This window comes from Petromyzon marinus, chromosome 43 (assembly GCF_048934315.1).
Source record: "Petromyzon marinus isolate PM22_M1 ecotype Great Lakes invasive population chromosome 43, UKy_Petmar_22M1.pri1.0, whole genome shotgun sequence".
In the NCBI taxonomy this organism is placed as follows: domain Eukaryota; kingdom Metazoa; phylum Chordata; class Hyperoartia; order Petromyzontiformes; family Petromyzontidae; genus Petromyzon; species Petromyzon marinus.
In genome coordinates this window covers 9509104-9529220 of record NC_133709.1, presented here as the reverse complement: position 1 = coordinate 9529220, position 20117 = coordinate 9509104, and the positions used below count along the sequence as shown (strand labels likewise).

At 49.6% G+C, this 20117-nt stretch overlaps 1 protein-coding gene across 2 annotated transcripts in view; it reads right to left on the bottom strand.

The window, feature by feature from the left end:
- Window positions 1–18323, bottom strand: part of TINAGL1 (tubulointerstitial nephritis antigen like 1) — a 31788-nt gene extending 13465 nt beyond the window's left edge. Inside the window, exons 1-5 of one of the 2 annotated variants that reach the window (XM_032970416.2) lie at window positions 18250–18323; window positions 9132–9534; window positions 4514–4577; window positions 3870–3959; window positions 588–702 (exon numbers count right to left, since the gene is read on the bottom strand). In XM_032970416.2, the coding sequence (XP_032826307.2) occupies window positions 588–702; window positions 3870–3959; window positions 4514–4577; window positions 9132–9525 (663 nt within the window). In that variant the 5' untranslated portion in view covers window positions 9526–9534; window positions 18250–18323. Of the gene's footprint in view, window positions 1–587; window positions 703–3869; window positions 3960–4513; window positions 4578–9131; window positions 9535–18238 lie in introns of both variants that reach the window. The other variant, XM_076073810.1, reaches the window with a different exon arrangement.
- Window positions 18324–20117: the final 1794 nt, after the last annotated feature.

Here is a 20117-nt window from a genome sequence, read left to right as displayed (position 1 = left end):
ATAGAAATTCCTCTTTGTACATCCATGAAAAGCTTAAGCTACGTGGTCAAAAAATATGTGATATAGTGTGGGGGCCAAAGGACATCCCTCTCACACCCTAAGGTGAATGGAAAATGGCTTTGACTCCCGGCCACGTAGAATACGCAAACACATATACAGATACATACCCAGGCCACTTGTATACACAAAGAAAGACAAAGACCCCCATATAAGCATAATATACTTTTGGGGCAAGTGCTGTTAGCGAACACCTATGAAGGCCGGCACGGCACACGAGGAGATGGGTGGCCAGCACCACGCCCGACCGACTTTGTCTCCCGAGCGGCGATGATTACACGCCGCACCAGGCTGAGTCGACCTAGGGGACGCCCAGCACTGGTTCATATATTCACCACTGTTAATGGTCGTGAGCGGGAAATGAACTCGGGTGGCCAGGTATGTAGCGCAGTGTGCTAACCGCTACACTACTGCTCCCCACTACATATACACACACACACCAACAGACAAATTCATACACGGGCGCGTGTGAATTCGTGTAGGCACGTGCGTATTCGTGTAGTCGCGTGCGTATTCGTGTAGGCGCGTACGTGCACAGAGGTCATGGCCAGCACGGCGGGGTCAGGCTGGGCAGTGCCCAGGCGGGTGGACATGCCGTCCTCCAGGGACATGCCCCAGAACGAGGTGTAGTTGGAGGCTGTCCACCTGTAAGGGGTGACAGGCAGGGCGAGGGTTTATGGGTTAGGGCAACCAAAATAACAAGAAAAGATGTTTTTTTCGAATTCAATAATTAAAGTGCCGCAACGCGTTTGAGTACGAGACGATGGTCCCTTAATGAATAACGTCACGAAGCTGTCCTTGAAGAGCCACCGACCCCTGGGTTAGGGGTTAGAGTTGAGGTCAAGCTTAGAGTTAGGTTTAGTGTCAGGGATAGAGTAGGAGATGGGTTCGCGCTTACGATTAGCAGGGTTGGCTACGTACGGTGCGAAAGAAGTTCAACATACACAGGTAGTTGCGCTCGCGTTCATTTTCGATTTAGGGTTATAAACACATTCCTGCGGAGGGAGCTGGTAGGAACGTTGGCTGCTCGGTCAGTGGCCAGGGTCAAGGGCGGCACCACGTGGTGTATTCCGCAAATATGCCCGACTGTGAGGGCGGGTACAAGCCGGCGTGAGTAGGTTAAACGTTGAGTTTTATAAGGGCACCACGGGGTGACCAGCCCCTCCCCACCCAGCCCCACCCAACCCAGCCCCACCCCTCCCACCCCCCACCCAGCCCCACCCTCCCCACCCAAGCCCTCCCCACCCTCCCCTCCCCACCCAGCCCCTCCCCACCCAGCCCCTCCCTACCCTCCCCTCTCCACCCAGCCCCACCCTTCTCATTTTTTTTATATCCGAATGTCTGGATACACGTGGACAGACATCCACAGACATACACAATGAATCCCCTGCCTCGTGTGAGAATTAATCCCGGTTGGGCTTCCAGTCCACTACGTTTCCTACCAGTACCAGTATAAATGGGCGCTAGGTGGCGATGTTTTTATATATCCGGGTGTCCGGATACACGTGGACAGACATCCACAGACATCCACAATTAATCCCCTGCCTCCTGTGAGAATTAATCCCGGTTGGGCTTCCAGTCCACTATATTTCCTACCAGCAATGCCCACTAGGAGCGCATTTGTTATATATCCGGGTGTCCGGATACACGTGGACAGACATCCACAGACATACACAATTAATCCCCTGCCTCCTGTGAGAATTAATCCCGGTTGGGCTTCCAGTCCACTACGTTTCCTACCAGTATTAGTCAGAGATAGGGGTTAGAGTTAGAGCCGTGGTTAGCGTTCGAGCCAGGTTTGGGGTTACAGTTGGGGTTAAGGCTAGAATTAGGATTGGTGTTTTGGATGAGTTGGAGTTACAGTTAGGGTTAGGCTTTGGGTTAGATATAGAGTTGGGATGAGAGTCGGGGATTGCGTTAGCGTTAGCAAGGCGCGGTCCGTCCACGAAGGGCATTGGGCCGCTGCTCCACCAAGCAGCTGGAGATGAGAAATTATATTTCTAATTAAAAATACTTTTTCCATTAATTGTTTTGTTGCGTTAACAAGATATATGATTCTTTCAACGTGAATTGCCTAATGAAGATAACATTTAAAGTTGTTCACATTAGAAACCACTGCAACAGTCTGATTCGTGCCTCCGGGAGGTCTTGGTGCAGCTGTGAAGGCGTCAGAGTGAAAGATGTCCCCCTTCATTCATTGCCATTAGCTTCCCGTTAAAGCCACGCCGTTTGAGACCCATTCAGGGTGGTGAAAAGGTGCCCATAGCTGTAATTACGATGTCACAACGCTAGTTTGCACTGTGCCGGTCAGGGGCCACACATTTAGGACGCGACGGACGATTGCTTGTGTTGCGCCCGAAACGTCGTGATTTATTTTATTTTATACCGACGTGACTTTACCGAAAGAACCAAAGAGTATGGATTCCGGCAGTCACGAAAGCTTCAAATCAAGATTTAGGAGGTACTCAAAAATCTGTCAAAATTTGACCCATCCCGCCCTCCCTGTAGGCACGCGGACTTTTTACCCCCCCCCCCACCACCTGCGTACGTACGCCTGACGCACCACCCCCACTCCCCCCCCACCCCCCCGAATTCTTTAGAACGGCCGATATTTAATCCACGCAGAAACGATCAAGGATTAATAATATTAACGTGTTCACACAAACAGATAGTCCACCGCCGGACTATCTAACTCATTTGAAGGGCAATATAGACAAATTATTATGGAGGCTTCACCCGCTCCCCCCCCCCCCCCCCCCCGTTTCCTATGCGTACATTGTCAGTAGACCCCCCATACGCAAGCTACGCATTTGGGTTAACCTCCCCCCCTCCCCGCGTACGTACTACATGGATGGCCCCTCACGGCCTACACGCTCAAGGCTTTTGTGAGTATCAAAGGGGTTATGTAGTGTGGACTTGAGGGTCACGGGAACAGCATTTGAGTGCTTTGCTGTTTTGTGTCGTATTGTTAATAAATGCCTCACCATTGGGAAGGCCAAAAACATGACAAGGTTTTTCTTCATTAGGGTCCGTCCATAAATGACATTACGCGATTTTGGACGATTTTTGACACCCCCCCCCTCCCCCATCGTCACACAGCGTCACAAAAATTCAGACCCCCCCCCACTCAAATATGACGTAACAAAGCTCTGCCCCCCCCAACCCCCCCCCCAAAAAAAATGCTTCAAATCGTTTTAAACTATTGTCATTGTAGTGCGTATTTAATGTGCCGCTGCACTCTGATGTTGTAGGAGAAAACATTTATTAAAAAAGTATTTTTAATTAAGTAGAACGTGTTGTGTATATTTAAAGTTGCGCATTTTGATGTGACGGCACATTTCTCAACCCTTCCCGCTCGTCACACATCGTCACAAATGTCTGACCCCCCCGCCCCCAGGTGTGTGACGTCATTTATGGACGGCCCCTTAGAACACAATATTTTCAGAGGTCACTTACAACAGCCCCACCTAGTGGGCCTGTCACGAGCCGCCACTGGGGTTAGAGTTAGGGTCAGAGTTAGGGTTTGGGATTCGAGTTAAGGTTGGAGTTAAGAGTCAGAGTTGTGGTTGGTCTAGGGTTAGGGGTGCAATGGTTGAACACGCTTGCCACACACAGCGATCCGATTAAAAAAACGATTCAACGCGTTTGACATCTTCGTGAACGGCAGTGCCTCTCGCGCCCGCAGGGGGTTCAGAAGAAAAGTCGCTTCCTGTGCACGCGATGTGACGATTGCGATCGTGCCCTGAAGGACGGACATCAGTCGAGGTGCTGTGACACCACAGGTGTGTACAGTGCACGTAGTGGGTGCATACCCATACGGTCCATGGTTCACGCGTGCGATGAGCTCTGGCCTCACAAGGCACGGGTTCTGCTCGCATGACCACGCGTCCTGCTCGCACACACTACACACAAAGACAAAGATCCCCCGTGCAACCTTTAACAGACTGGGGCAAGAGCTGTTAGCGAGCACCTGTTTAGGTCGGCATGAGGTTTGGGTGAGGCCAGCGCCATGCCCCAGCCAACTTTGTCTCTCCAATACTGATGCTGTACGTGCCGCACTGGGTAATAATTTTTTTAAGGCCGAGTCAATCTTGCGGTGGCACCCGGGACCGATCCTGATTGCATCCGCCACCGATTTTGGCCGTGAGTGGGAAGCCGAACTCAGGTTGCCACCACTCCACACACATTACACACACACCCACGTGACACGCGTGTTACATGCGACGCACACATGACGAGCGCGTTACACACGTGCCGTACGTGCGTAACATACGACGCACACACGTATAACACGTGCGATACGCGCGTGGTGCACATGACACGTGCGTGCTATACACGTGCTACACACGTGGTACACACGTGCATGTTACGCACACATGGTACGCATGCATTACACACGTGTTACATACACACACGTACGTGTATGACACTCATGTTCCACCGCGTGTCAACTCACCACAGGTTGCAGTTGTCGCGGTACCGGCTGCCGGGTGGGAACTTCTGCCCCCCACGCATGCACCCTGGACAGACAGAGAGGGAGGAGAGGCGACAGACGGTGAAGTATGGGGGCGGGGGGGGGCATCAGCAGACACTGACAATCAGCCGGGCTACAGCAACTCTGACTGTGAGTAAGGCTAGCCAACGCTGCCACTGAGAGTGCATAACACCGTGACCCCTGTGCCTCACATTTTCATGCGAACCTTAATACAAATCCCACAATTTTGGGGGAATTATTTTAAGATTATTTTTTTTACATAATCTCCATAAGCGTACAAAATTAACACGCTGACGAAAGCCACCGTAACGTCACTTTTGGCCGGAAGAGATCGCAAATAACATCGTGGAATCGATATCACTTCCTGTGACCTCACATTGTTTGAATCGTCCGAATGTTGCACCTTGACCGACTTTGCTGCACGGCCAGCCAAAAGCCGCTGCGAGGATGCATGACCGCAGTTTCTCGCGATAATTTTATTCTCCTTGACGAGATCGGCAAGGTATCGTGGTTCCACATGTTGGCCTGTTTAATAAACTAAATCATGTAATAACTTAACGCGTCGCCGTGCCAACAAAAGTGACAGTCGCCCGTTGGCGGCAGGCGGCAACGCCACTTTAGGGCCAGAAAGCGTGGCCGTGACGTCGCGGTAGCAATCGGTCGGCCGAATTGTCGCAGAAACACCTTGGCAAGATTTTTATCCCTTTTTTATTTTCTTTTCCGCATTCGTCCTAATGTCGGGAACGCGTCTCGTACGGCGTAACCCGTCGCACGAGCCCGGGATGCTTCGTCAGGGGCCAGCGGGCTCGCCGCTCGCTCGCTGTCGAGTGCAAGTACGCACGCATACACGCACGCGCTCAGTAAAGCGGAGTAGTTCAAACAACGGCAAAGCAAAAAAATGTGAACTATTAGAGCAAAGTCCATTCCCTAAACCCCAAACGATGACAAGGGCGAATGTTGACTGCACGCGTCGCTGCCTTTGGAATCCACCATCCCTTGCTGGGCCCTGTGCACCTCATGGGTATGTGGCAAAATAATAACAAGTTTTACTGTATTTTAAGGTTCGTGACGCACATTTTACCCTGTAGTGTATTTTCAAAGCGTACGTTTGGGTGCGTGTTATCATCCGGTATCAGTGGTCTCTAAACAGCACTTGCCCCAAAACGTCCGTCGAGGCAATAATCTTTGTCTTTGTTTGACCACATTTGTATCACATCGTTGACGCCAGACACAACATTAGGGTGTGTGCTAATTTCCCAGAGCACCTTGTAATCTGACAGGCCTTTCACAATCCACTGCTGTATGATATCACTCGCCACCATGGTCAGCCTTGGCTGGGAATTTAACTCAGGCTGTCGTCAGGTCCAGAGCTCAGTGCTCAAACCGCTGACTTACCACTCGCCGTCAGCGAGCACTTAATCAGAAGGCCGGCATGCTGCAGGAGGTGGCTGGTGGCTGCGGGCACGACCAACCACCACCACCACAGCTTTTGTCTCTCCAGTCCGTTGATGATGTTTAAACACCGTACACCAGGTACTCATTTAAGTAAGTTCTAAGGTAGGCCCGGTTTAGATATCACTCGCCACCGATGTTTGGGAATAAAATTCAAGAACAGCAAACCAAACTAATGAACCATTAATCAACTATTTTTGTTTTACCATGTAAGGCCCACTGAGCTGTATAGCTCTTTTTCAGAAGCCATCTGGCCACAAATGAAAGCTCAACGAAGTGGCTTATCACCATGTGGAAATTTACAGCAGCCAAATACAGTACTCTAAAACTCATGTTTCTAAATGTTGAGGGAAAAACCAGAGGATTCGGAGAAAAATCCACATGACCACGGGAAGAGAGAATATGCAAACTCCACAAACAGCAACCGTCAAGGTCGGGATCGAACCCATGATCTCCTGTATACCAAGCGAGGCAATTAACATCTAGCCACCGTGGCGCCCAAAACTGCAAACCTACAGCACTAATACTTTGCGAAACAGCCCACAGTCGACAGCCAGCTGTTTGCTAAAAGGTTACAAAAAACTGACCGTCTATGAGTCAATCAGGGGTTGATTGGTTGGTCAGTCACACCAGCAAGCGTGAGTCATTTCCGTAGTCAATACAGAGCTGTATAATGACTCATTCTGTCCGGAAAGGGCCAGAGGGGTCTGCGGTATCAATGATGAGCTGGGTACGGACAATGATGTTTGTGACGGAGGTAAGTTAAGTAAAAAAAACAACCCCCTTGGCCTAAACATTTTCAACCAGGCCAATCCTTTGCTGCTGCCGGCTGCTGCTTGCATTGGAAAGGAGGTGCACGAGCACGATTAACATCAACACAAACTCGACGCGTTCGTCAATTACACCGTTTTGCGGCTTAAAAGAATAAAAGTTATATAATAGGCAACGTTTTGTGCAATGGGTCTTCTTCAGAGCAACACAAGTAGAGAGCTCAGATAGACGGAGTAGATAACAAGAGCTGGAGGACCGCACTTTACGCCGTGGGGCCTGATGAGAATTAAATAAAAAAAACATTCCAATTGCCAGTTTTTAAGTAGGCATATGAATATAGTAAGTACCTTACTCGTAGCTATGGATTGTTTGGGCTAACAAGGGATTCAGGTGAGCCATGCAATGGCATCTTATTAGTGATTGTAGTTTCATCATTAGACCTCCTTTGCCAGTACCAAAATGTAATAATAGGGTTTTTCCCCTTTTTTTGGCAACAAAACTGAAACCTTTTTTTTTTGGCGTTATCTGGTCGAGCACCAATTGGGTCGAGGCTCAAAAGAAAGCCGTCCCTTGGTGTGGACCAATCAGTTTCAAGGACAATGCATATATTATCATAGTATGTTTTTTGTTTGCATTTTGACTGCAGATATTGTGGTTAATGCAGACATGAATCCTTGTAAAAAAAGGTTTCAGTTTTGTTGCCAGAAAAAAGAGGAAAAACCCTATGATTGTAGTTTGTATAAATATCCATCCCATCTATGAGGTGGGTTGAATGCTGCTGCCACGTAGCTGTAACGGGGAGCAAACTGGACTTGACATGGGGTCCCTTTTTTGCCAATATCAAAGGATGAAAAATTAGCACATGTTTGTACCCTTTCTGGCAATAAAACAGGAGGTATTAAGATGTTCAAACACCAAATAGATACCTTTGGCAAGGAATCAAGCACTGCATTAACCACACGTACTTGTGGCAAAACATGCAAACATACATTGCTCTGATAATATATGCACCGTCTTTGAAACTGATTGGCCTACACCAGAAACAGAAAGGCTGTACATGTAGTTAATGCAGACTTGATTCCAGTTAACAATGACGGCAATAAATACCCACTGAAGGGAATACTCTAGACCTCCCTCCAAGTGGAGGTCTTTCTGCCAGCTGTGGCGAGAGCAAGCACTTGCAGGGCTGCGCCTTCATCTTTTATAGAGAGAGGCTGGTGAAATTTCATGGTTCAGTTCATATGCCTCCGAATCACCCACCCCACCACCCATAGCCTCGCATTCCACAGAGTACAGTCAACCCATCTCCTCCTAGTTCACGTTAGCTTACAGCACTTCATCAAGCCACTGTGGGGGTTGTTTGACCATACTTCACCATGCCGGCCAGTGCAGATTGGTTGGTAATAGTTGGCTGGGGGAGGTAGGTGGAGGGGGTGCATGACTGGTTCAGATGTCGCTCGCCACTGACGTGGGCCGTGGTCAGGAATCGAACTCAGGTCACCGGGTTCACAGAGGGGTGCGCTAAACACTGCGCCACCACTCCACCCCAACTTGATATGGGGGGTGTTATTGGCAAATGCTGTTCTTATGGGAATGGTACCGAGATAGAGTGTAATTTACCATTGGGAATGGTAGCATTGGCCCAGCGACCCGAGTCTGATACCCAGCCATGTCTCACATCAGTGGCATGCGATCTGTACGGTCCTGGGCTCCCAACCCCACAGTCGTATGGTCAAAAACCCCCGTGACCGACATGGTCTGGGAGGGCATTCATCCATCAGCGGATCGACAAAGGGGCTGTAAATTATTTTACTTACGATCTCGTAAACTATTACACACATCCTCATCACTACTACCACAACCGCCACCACCACTGCACTGCCACCGCACCACCACCAACGTCACTGCCATCGCCACAACTACCCCAAACCCACCAACTTAAACCACCATCACCACCTTCACCACGACCATAGCTGCACACCACCCCTACCACTTCCAATATGGCCACTACCACCACCAGCCACCACCAACGCCACCACCATGGCCACACGATCACCACACCACCGCAACTGCCACTGCCACCGCACCACCAACGCTGCTGGGAGCTTCTTCAGATTACCAACTTCAGTTCCTGAAGGAGCTTCCAGCACCTGGGGCGAAATGTCGGACAGAATGCCGAACGACACGCGAAACAAGCCATTGGATCCCCAGTGCAACGGATCGTGAAGACCGTCCGGACGTTCCGACGGACCGCGCGGACTCCCAAGACGTCGCGATAACGGTGTAGCCGTGGCCAGCGGAGAAGGGGGGGGGGGGGCGGAAATACCCCAGCACCATCGCCCAGCCCGGCGCTCACCGAGGTCGGGCGTCGGGTACGGGGGAGGCACGCCCAGGCACGACCGCCAGAAGTCGGGGCAGCAGTCGGACACGGTGCGGTTGCAGAAGAGGTCGCAGTAGCAGCGAGAGTCGCGGAAGGGTAGCCAGCACGCGTCGTTCCTCCCTGGGCAGCAACCGCCGAGGGAGGGCAGCGACGGGACGCTGGGCGGGAGGCGGCCGCTGGAGCAGTAGGCCACGCCGCGGGCTGCGTCCTCTCCCAGCGCCACCAGACGCTGCGCCAGCGCGTCGTCCCGCTTGGCGCGGTGGCCGGACGACGGTGAGAGGCGGGACCTCGCGCTCACCCCACCGAGCACTAGCGTCGGCGGCAGCAGGAGGAGCAGGAGGACGGCGAGGGCGGTGAGGGGACGAGACATGCTTGTGATCTAGCAGAGAGGCAAGATGATAGGCAGAAGGCAGAAGGTTTAGTTTTAATGGCGAGGGGCCAGAGTACAATGTCAACTTTTGACATTATTGCGTAGCGATGTCGCACCTCCGATTAGCGCACTTGGCTACGTACGATGCGAAAGAAGTTCAACATACATACGTACAATGTTGGAGTTAAGATAAATCTTTATATTCTTGGTTCTTTCGGTAAAGTCACGAAAGCTTTAGATCAAAATAAATCGTTATCTTAAACCAAATTTACGACAATGCCACAACGTCGTGGGTTCATCCATAATACAGGTTTTTTTTTACCCAAAAAACCTGTATTATGGATGATATTGGTCGCAAAAGCCTACGCGTTAAACTGTCGTAGGTTCAGCTTAAGATATGATTTGACAATAATTTTTTATCTTAAAACAAACTTACGGCAATGCGGCAATGTCCTAACTTCGGTTAAGGCAAAGATTTCTCTAAAAATTGCAATTAAAAAATCTTATCTTAAACTGAATTTTACGTCAATGCTGCAATGTCCTGAATTTGGTTTAAGGTAATATTTATCGTCGTAACTAATATTTAGCGTCAGAAATAGGAGAGCTATGACATTTCTGAAAAAAGTCCCTTCAATTCAGTTTATGTCGAAGCTCTAAAGGCTAGGAACTTTTTTTCTACTTGCTGAGTCAAAGTCCATAATAAATAGAGGTGCATTTTACCAGGTAAGGCCCACTGAGCTATACAGCTCTTTTTCAGAAGCGACATGGTCACAAATGATTGCTCAACGAAGTCACTTATCAAGTGGAAATTTACAGCAGCCAAAATACTCTAAGCCGGGGGTAGGCAACCGCAATAACAAGGGACATTTTTGTTCGAATTCGGTAAAAAAAATGTTACTATTTCAAGAACCGCAATGCATGCGAGTACGAGATGGAGGCTCTGAAGCTGTAGGTTGCTGATCCCTGCTCTAAGCGCATGTTGATTCTAAATGTGGAGGGAAAAACCGGATTGACCAGGAGAAAAATCCATACGACCACGGAGAGAGAGACACGCAAACTCCAAATATACAGGTGTCAGGGTCAGAATTGAACCCACGACCTCCTGCATACCAGGCAAGGGAGTTAATATCTCGCCACTACGGCACCCTACAGCATAACGCTCCGATCGTTCTGGAAAAGGCTCCCAGCTCATGAAGCCCAATGTCACACATCAACCACGTAGATCAGGGGTGGGGAACCTTTTTTCTGCCAAGGGCCATTTGGATATTAATAACATAGTTTGCGGGCCATACAAAATGATAAACTTAAAAATTAGCCCGTTATATTTGGTCAAACATTTAATTAACTCGCCCCTAATGCGATGGCTGGAACTGCTTCTCTTTGGTGAGGCGTGTGATGATGTGAGCTGGTATTGATGATGTTGCTACTCGCAACTGCTTTTCCAGATTTGCTCCTAGATTTATTGAATTTCGAGTCCCGCCTGCGGTGGCCTTGGCAGGGCCACACCAAATGATTTCGCGGGCCGGACGTTCCCCACCCCTGGCCTAGATGAACACGCTTCTCAGAATCTGTATTTATATTCGAGGAATCCAATGAGTTATGAAGCTCTTTCTTTACAGGTTCCCAGTATGGGCAGGTCTCGCTCACTGCAGGGCCACGGGCGATGATGGTGTTTCACAAGTTGATTTTGTTTAAACCCAGCGGGGGTGAGGACTCAAGGGAGAGACACAGGGACAGGCAGACCCGTTTGCACGAGTCATCCGGGTCGTCACCAAAAATTACAACAGCAAAGCAAAATCAAGTCAGAATCAGAATATGTATTCAACATTTTCACAGATGTCCAGGAACGAGCAGTTAACCCTTTCCCATTCTTCTGACTCTATTCCGAAGACGTACTCGTACGTAAAAACAAAAACATGAAGAAAATAACTTTATCCGTACCGAGGCTCCCACAAGACCACACAAGTGCGGTCGTGTCGCAACAGTTCTCTGCGGGAAAAAAAAACACAGCAGCACAAGCCGAAAGCACCACAGTGCAGAGAAACCCGCGGAGCGCCGACACTCGCCCGCGCGGGACAAAGGCTCACCGCGGACTCTGCCGAGACAACGAAGCAAAGGCGCGCTTCCCCCCCTGGTCTCGCGGAGTGCAGGCAACAGACAATGCCAGGGATGCCGGGCCATTTCACAGTGGGGATCAGGGAGATGCGCAACTTGGGACGGTTCCGAATATAATACGTACTCGACGGCAGCAACGGCAGTGCCCGTGCGGTGCGGTGAGTTGGGGCGTGGTTGGTTGGTGCTGGTGGTGCATTGCTCTCTTGAGCCTCACCGTATCTTCTACCGTAACCTCACCCTACCCCTGACCACACCCGGTTTAGGACTTGCGTGGGGAGACTCCGTGGACATACCCCGGTGTCGTTGTAAGCTTGTGTTGCCAGGTGGCGCCGAGATGGCGGTAAGGTAAAGGCGCAGCCTTGAAATTTGCTTTGCTCACGCCACCGGTGGCGGAAGGGGGCCTTCCCCCCCCCCCCCCCCCGACCACCCTGCTAGAAGAGGGAGCCCTTCTGGATTTTTTTCTCCGGGTTCTCCAGTTTCGTCCCATACAAGGGAAACAAACTCGAATTTATCACCCACGGGGGCGGGGGGGGGTTAATTCATGGCCAAACGTCCCAAAGTAGCAGGACCCTCCTGCACAGGAGTCTCACGAGTTGGCGAGGCCGTTTCCAGCTAAAACAGAGAGCCTTTGTGTTGTTATTGTTATCATCTTTCTCCCTGGTTTCTTGGCCCCCCCCACACACACACCTTTGTCACCTTCTGTTCTTTTATTTTAACCTTTGTGCAACACCAAGATAATCCGTTCCAGTCCCCACAACTACCACGGTGTGAAACCCACAACCCAAGTGTCTCCCGGAACCCTTGGCGCAACGGCCTAACCACACTTAAACGAGCAACACAAGGTTCACGCCCGATTAGCACGGTGCTCGCTAACAGCACTTGCCCCAACAGTGTGTTAAGGCTATCGGGGAGGGGGGGGAGGAGGTATCTTTGTCTTGTGTGTGTGCGCGCGCCACAATATTTGGCCACATTTGTGTTCCCCGCCGAGTTGTGTAGTCGGTTACTATCCTTGGTTGCGTCTCTGTGTTTGTTCTGTATCTGTCAACCCATGGCACCTGGGTCTGTCCCGTGACCTCCTGCTCGCGGGCGTTCGACACTTCACGTGGGCTTGAAGTGCACGCAGCCTGGCACAAGCGCCGTGGTGACGTCACCGCCACGTAGTGGCGAATGGCGATTGCTGTTGTTGTTGTTGTTGCTTTTCGTGTTCGGTTTGTTGTCCTTCCCTCGCAGGCTCCAATTAGCACGGTTGGCTACGAACGGTGCGAAAGACGTTAAACGTGCACACATACGTAGAACCAAAACTCCACCGAGAACAGACGCGCGCACGCGCACACACACCAAGCGCATTCGCCTCACCTATACCCCACCTGAACCACACCGCCTTAACCACATACCCTTAACCACAGCCCCGTCCACCGGCTGAGCACGTTTTCGGGCAGCACGCACATTTACGGCCCTTCGCCAATCCACCGCTGTGCGAAGGCTTCACACAGTGCTGCGCCGGAAAACGGGGGCTGGTTTGACCATACAGCCCCTCCACCCTCCCCCCCCCCCCCCAATGCTGGACAGCAGCACGCCTCGCCTCTCCGATCTTGCTAAAGGGTTAACTCGCACATGACCGTGACCGTGAGCGCACCGTGACCGCCACCTGAACTGCACATCAACCGCGATTTAGTCCACCACCTCGAGTCTCTGTTTGCAGTGCACGCCGTGCTGTTCACCCTTAACCGCGCCTGATCCACGGTCATTCACCATCCTCACGTCTCCTTAACCATACTTCACCGTCACCCGGAGTTTAATCTCCCGCTTGGATTGGAGAAGGTATCATCGGAGTAAGACACTCACTCCCACGAAAGTACAATAAATCATGCTACAATCAGTGTATATCATATGCCTATAATCCTATGAACAGGTTTATGGGAAAATATATTTTGATTTAAAGCTTTCGTGACCGCAGTAATTCATTGTTTCCCTTCAACGTGACTTTACCGAAAGAGCTAAGAATATGGGAAAATATATGTTGAACTTATTTTGCACCGTACGTATCCAACCACGCAAAACAGAGGTATCGTACAAAACCGTAGGATTATATAACACGTGCAATGTTATTTAACGCACTGGACTCTTACTTAATCACCCTTTAACCACGCGTATGAATTAGCATGCGTTACGTTTCTGAATCTCACCTCCAAGCGAATATTAATCACAACTAATTATACTGTACTCATTTAAAGAGTACTAACTACACTTTAACCGCACCTTAACCACACTGTAAATCGGACATCGATCACCACCTTAACCACAACTTAACCACGCTTGAAATGGGACATAGCACCTTAAATCAGACTCAAAGTACATCTTTAACCACACCTTAACCACACTTCAACCACAACCCCCCTAAGGCGGGCATTAACATGACCGTACAACTCGTGCAAAAAACAAACTCTCATACAGTAGTCTGTTCTCCCGTAACGCGCGTTTTCCCAACCCGATCAATGTATTAGGGAACACATTTTTTTCTACGCATCCATATAACGCTGTTGCGAATTGGATATAACGCGATCGAGTGATCCCCAACGCAATGCATTGGGGATGCTGCTGGATGCTTCCAGAAGCTACCCACGCGCCTCAGGCTTTGTTCAGCCTGCGTACGCACCTCACGCGTTATCGCGGACTGTGCTTTACCCACTATATTAAATATTACTTACTATTTACAACGCTTTTTTTCATGAAACGGTGTTCTTCAGGAACGCAAATACCGTGTTATAGGAGAACAGGCTGTAGTTTATCCATAATACAGGTGTTTTTTTGGGTTAAATAATGTAAATATATAAATGTGTCGTTAAACCCGCCACCAGCCGACACAGCCAATTAGTAATGTTTGTCACGTAAACAGAACGTGCCAATTCGTTACTATACTCTGGTTCTTTCGGTAAAGTCACGTAGGTAGAGAAAATGAAAATAAAATAAAAGATAAATTATCTTTTATTTGATTTTTATTTTCTTTCCCTACGTGACTTTACCTAAAGAACCAGAGTATGGATCCTTGCAGTCACGAAAACCTCAAATCTAGAATTCGTTACTAGTACAGCAACACCGGTGTTGTTGGAGAGCAAAGCCACAACATTTACGATCTGAGTATGCGACGACGTTTCGTCCAGCAATTTACAACGAGCGTCATCAGGTGACAGCCAGATTTGTGGTGGAATCCTCCTGGCTGTAGTTTCAGGCTGCCACTTTTGCGGCGCTGCAGACAGCAGCAGCAGCAGCAAGGGAGGGCTTGCTGGCGGACGCCGCACAATGCATTGGGATACTGCTGGATGCTTCTAGATGCTACACTCACGCGCCTCCACATCTTTTTTTTTATTTTACACGCTTTTGTTTATCTCACTCTGTCTGTTGTTGTTGTCGTATCCTCAAATCTTGTAACTCAATTATAACCCACTTCCCAATGTGGTATCGACTGCAAACTTGGTATACTTATGTCATACTGATGACAATGCTATATTCTATCATTACAAAAATAAATGAAATATTTTTAAACCATCTTTTTTAATGTTATGTTTCGGCTTGGGTCTAATTGTCCACGCTCAACTGACGTTGGCTGTAAATCACCACGGTCCCCTTACGCTGTGGCCAAGCTTCGGGGACACTTTCTACATTTCATTAAAGCGCGTTTTTAAAAAAGCATTTTTTTAAATATGACTTATTTGTTAAGGCCTGCTCCGTCCGCATCATCTCACTCGCGCTATCGCGAACTGCGTTTGTACCCCGATATGAAATATTCTTCATCCTAACGCGATTTTTATTTTCCCTTTCCACAACGCGGTGTCGTACAGGAACGCAACTCTCGCGTTATACGAGAAGAGGCTGTACTGTGCTTGTGTGTTTAAACCACCCCTTGAACCGAGATTGCACTATCATGGACCACATTCGATACTCATCCTAACCAAACACATTAACCACGGGACACAACACAACGCTAAGCCTCTCCAAAGCGCACGTTAGCCACTTTTTTTTTTAAACCACACGAAAGCCCCGAAGATTAACCGCGCTGCATTCGCCACGCAAATTAAAACACTAATCCACGTTAACCACACACTATATACACCACACTTGAATTGTACACTCACTGCATCCTCACCTCCACACACCATGCACTCACCCTCATAGTCACCACACCCCGTACCCCACACACTCACCCAGACAACTCACCACAACACACTGTACCCTCACCTCACACTCACCACAGTCTACCTTCACCTCACCACAGTCTACCTCACCACAGTCTACCTTCACCTCACCACACTCCACCTCACCACAGTCTACCTCACCACACTCCACCTCACCACAGTCTACCTTCACCTCACCCTCACCACAGGCTCCCTTCACCTCACCACAGTCTACCTTCACCTCACCAGTCAACCTTCACCTCACCACAGTCTACCTCACCACAGTCTACCTCACCACACTCCACCTTCACCTCACCACAGTCTACCTTCACCACAGTCTACCTCACCTCACCACAGTCTACCTTCACCTCACCACAGTCTACCTCACCAGTCTACCTCACCACAGTCTACCTTCACCTCACCACAGTCTACCTTTACCTCACCACAGTCTACCTTCACCTCACCACAGTCTACCTCACCAGTCTACCTCACCACAGTCTACCTCACCTCACCACAGTCTACCTTTACCTCACCACAGTCTACCTCACCACACTCCACCTCACCAGTCTACCTTCACCTCACCACAGTCTACCCTCACCTCACCACAGTCTACCTTCACCTCACCACAGTCTACCTTCACCTCACCACACTCCACCTTCACCTCACCACAGTCTACCTCACCACAGTCTACCTTCACCTCACCACAGTCTACCTCTACCTCACCACAGTCTACCTTCACCTCACCACAGTCTACCTCTACCTCACCACAGTCTACCTTCACCTCACCACACTTCACCTCACCAGTCTACCTTCACCACACTCCACCTCACCACAGTCTACCTCACCTCACCACAGTCTACCTTCACCTCACCACAGTCTACCTTCACCTCACCACAGTCTACCTCACCACACTCTACCTCTACCTCACCACAGTCTACCTTCACCTCACCACAGTCTACCCTCACCTCACCACAGTCTACCTCACCTCACCACAGTCTACCTTCACCTCACCACAGTCTACCTCACCACACTCTACCTCTACCTCACCACAGTCTACCTTCACCTCACCACAGTCTACCCTCACCTCACCACAGTCTACCTCACCTCACCACAGTCTACCTCACCTCACCACAGTCTACCTCACCACACTCTACCTTCACCTCACCACAGTCTACCTCACCACACTCTACCTTCACCTCACCACAGTCTACCTTCACCTCACCACAGTCTACCTTTACCTCACCACACTTCACCTCACCACACTCTACCTTCACCTCACCACAGTCTACCTTCACCTCACCACAGTCTACCTTCACCTCACCACAGTCTACCTTCACCACACTCCACCTTCACCTCACCACAGTCTACCTCACCTCACCACAGTCTACCTTCACCTCACCACAGTCTACCTCACCTCACCACAGTCTACCCTCACCTCACCACAGTCTACCCTCACCTCACCACAGTCTACCTCTACCTCACCACAGTCTACCTTCACCTCACCACACTTCACCTCACCAGTCTACCTTCACCACACTCCACCTCACCACAGTCTACCTCACCTCACCACAGTCTACCTTCACCTCACCACAGTCTACCTCACCACACTCTACCTCTACCTCACCACAGTCTACCTTCACCTCACCACAGTCTACCCTCACCTCACCACAGTCTACCTCACCTCACCACAGTCTACCTCACCACACTCTACCTTCACCTCACCACAGTCTACCTCACCACACTCTACCTTCACCTCACCACAGTCTACCTTCCCCTCACCACAGTCTACCTTTACCTCACCACACTTCACCTCACCACACTCTACCTTCACCTCACCACAGTCTACCTTCACCTCACCACACTTCACCTCACCACAGTCTACCTTCACCTCACCACAGTCTACCTTCACCTCACCACACTCTACCTTCACCTCACCACAGTCTACCTCACCACAGTCTACCTCACCTCACCACACTCTACCTCACCTCACCACAGTCTACCTTCACCTCACCACAGTCTACCTTCACCTCACCACAGTCTACCACACCACAACCTCACCACAGTCTACATTCACCTCACCACAGTCTACCTCACCTCACCACAGTCTACCTCACCACACTCTACCTTCACCTCACCACAGTCTACCTCAACACACCCTACCTCACCTCACCACACTCTACCTCACCTCACCACACTCTACCTTCACCTCACCACAGTCTACCTTCACCTCACCACAGTCTACCTTCACCTCACCACAGTCTACCTTCACCTCACCACAGTCTACCTTCACCACACCACACTCTACCTTCACCTCACCACAGTCTACCTTCACCTCACCACAGTCTACCTTCACCTCACCACAGTCTACCTTCACCACACCACACTCTACCTTCACCTCACCACAGTCTACCACACCACAACCTCACCTTGCTCTCACCTGGAACAGCGGGAGACGTCCGCCCGCGGCTAAAACAGAAGTGAGAGGGAGGGGAGAGGGAGGGGGGAGTGGGAGGGGGGCGGGGGGAGGGGAGAGGGAGGGGGGAGGGGAGAGGGAGGGGGGAGGGTGGGAAGGTGGGAGGGACTCACGTCACAGGTTCAATGCACTGACAAGTACTCTCACTGACACTCTCACTAATACTCTCACACATACAACCACTGACACTCTCACACATACAACCCCTGATACTCTCGCTGACACTCTCACTGATACTCTCACTGATACTGTCACTGATACTCTCACTGATACTCTCACACATACAACCACTGATACTCTCACTGACACTCTCACTGATACTCTCACTGACACTCTCACTGATACTCTCACTGATACTCTCACACATACAACCACTGATACTCTCACTGACACTCTCACTGACACTCTCACTGATACTCTCACACATACAACCACTGACACTCTCACTGATACTCTCACTGATACTCTCACTGACACTCTCACTGATACTCTCACTGATACTCTCACACATACAACCACTGATACTCTCACTGACACTCTCACTGATACTCTCACTGACACTCTCACTGATACTCTCACTGATACTCTCACACATACAACCACTGATACTCTCATTGATACTCTAACTGGTACTCTCACTGACACTCTCACTGATACTCTCACACATACAACCACTGATACTCTCACACATACAACCACTGACACTCTCACTGATACTCTCACTGATACTCTCACACATACAACCACTAGTACTGTCACACATACTCTCACTGATACTGTCACTGATACTCTCACACATACAACCACTGACACTCTCACTGATACTGTCACTGACACTCTCACTGACACTCTCACTGATACTCTCACTGATACTCTCACTGATACTCTCACTGACACTCTCATTAATACTCTCACTGATACGCTCACAGATTGGCACGTACGTATTACGAATGTAATGGACGTAAGCCTCCAACATATTTTCTTGTGTCTCAGTTAAAGGGTGAAAGCGCAGCCCTGCGATGTCCCGCTCACGCCACTGCTGGTGGAAGGGGCCTCCCACACTACTCGAGGGATGTATTTGGCCTACTCTTCCACCAGACGTGTTGGAGAAGTCGGGTGTACCGACACTTCACCCCACCACATGCGACCTCTTGCTATGATGTCCATTCGCTTCTTTGGCTCGATAGTATCCAGTATTTTACTTGATTCGCTTCTGGAACTTCTTTGTAAACGAGACTCCGAAACTTTTTGGTTCTTTCGGTAAAGTCACGTAGGTAGAAAAATAAAAATAACAAAAAAATCGGTAAAGTCGCGTAGTAAGAAAAATTAAAAAATATATATATATCTTTTTCTACCTACCACGTGACTTTAGCGAAAGAACCAAAGAGTATGGATTCCTGCAGTCACGAAAGCTTCAAATCAAGATTGAGACTCCTCCTATGCCAATCTCTTGAGCTTCTCACCCTGGTTGAACAGAATACACTTTTGGAAATCGTCAGTAGCCTTGTGCTGCGTTGTTCCCGTCTCTGCTGTCGAGTGGACCATCGACCCCATCATCAGAAACATCATCAACAGGCCAATGCACACCGTCTCCTATCATTCATTGAAAAATTAAAGGGCACAAGACACATTTGTGCGATTGTGGCCATGCAAGCCCAAGCTATGGACTCATATAGTAAAACCGCAGAGATCCAAAAGAGATATATAGAGGCAAATAGATACGTTGAGGACAATATACAGTAGTGCAGTTGTGACGGTGGGTATACCATTGAACGCAATAGTTGAGTATAATTATAACACGAGTTACTCATTGTTTTTTTTCGGTAAAGTCA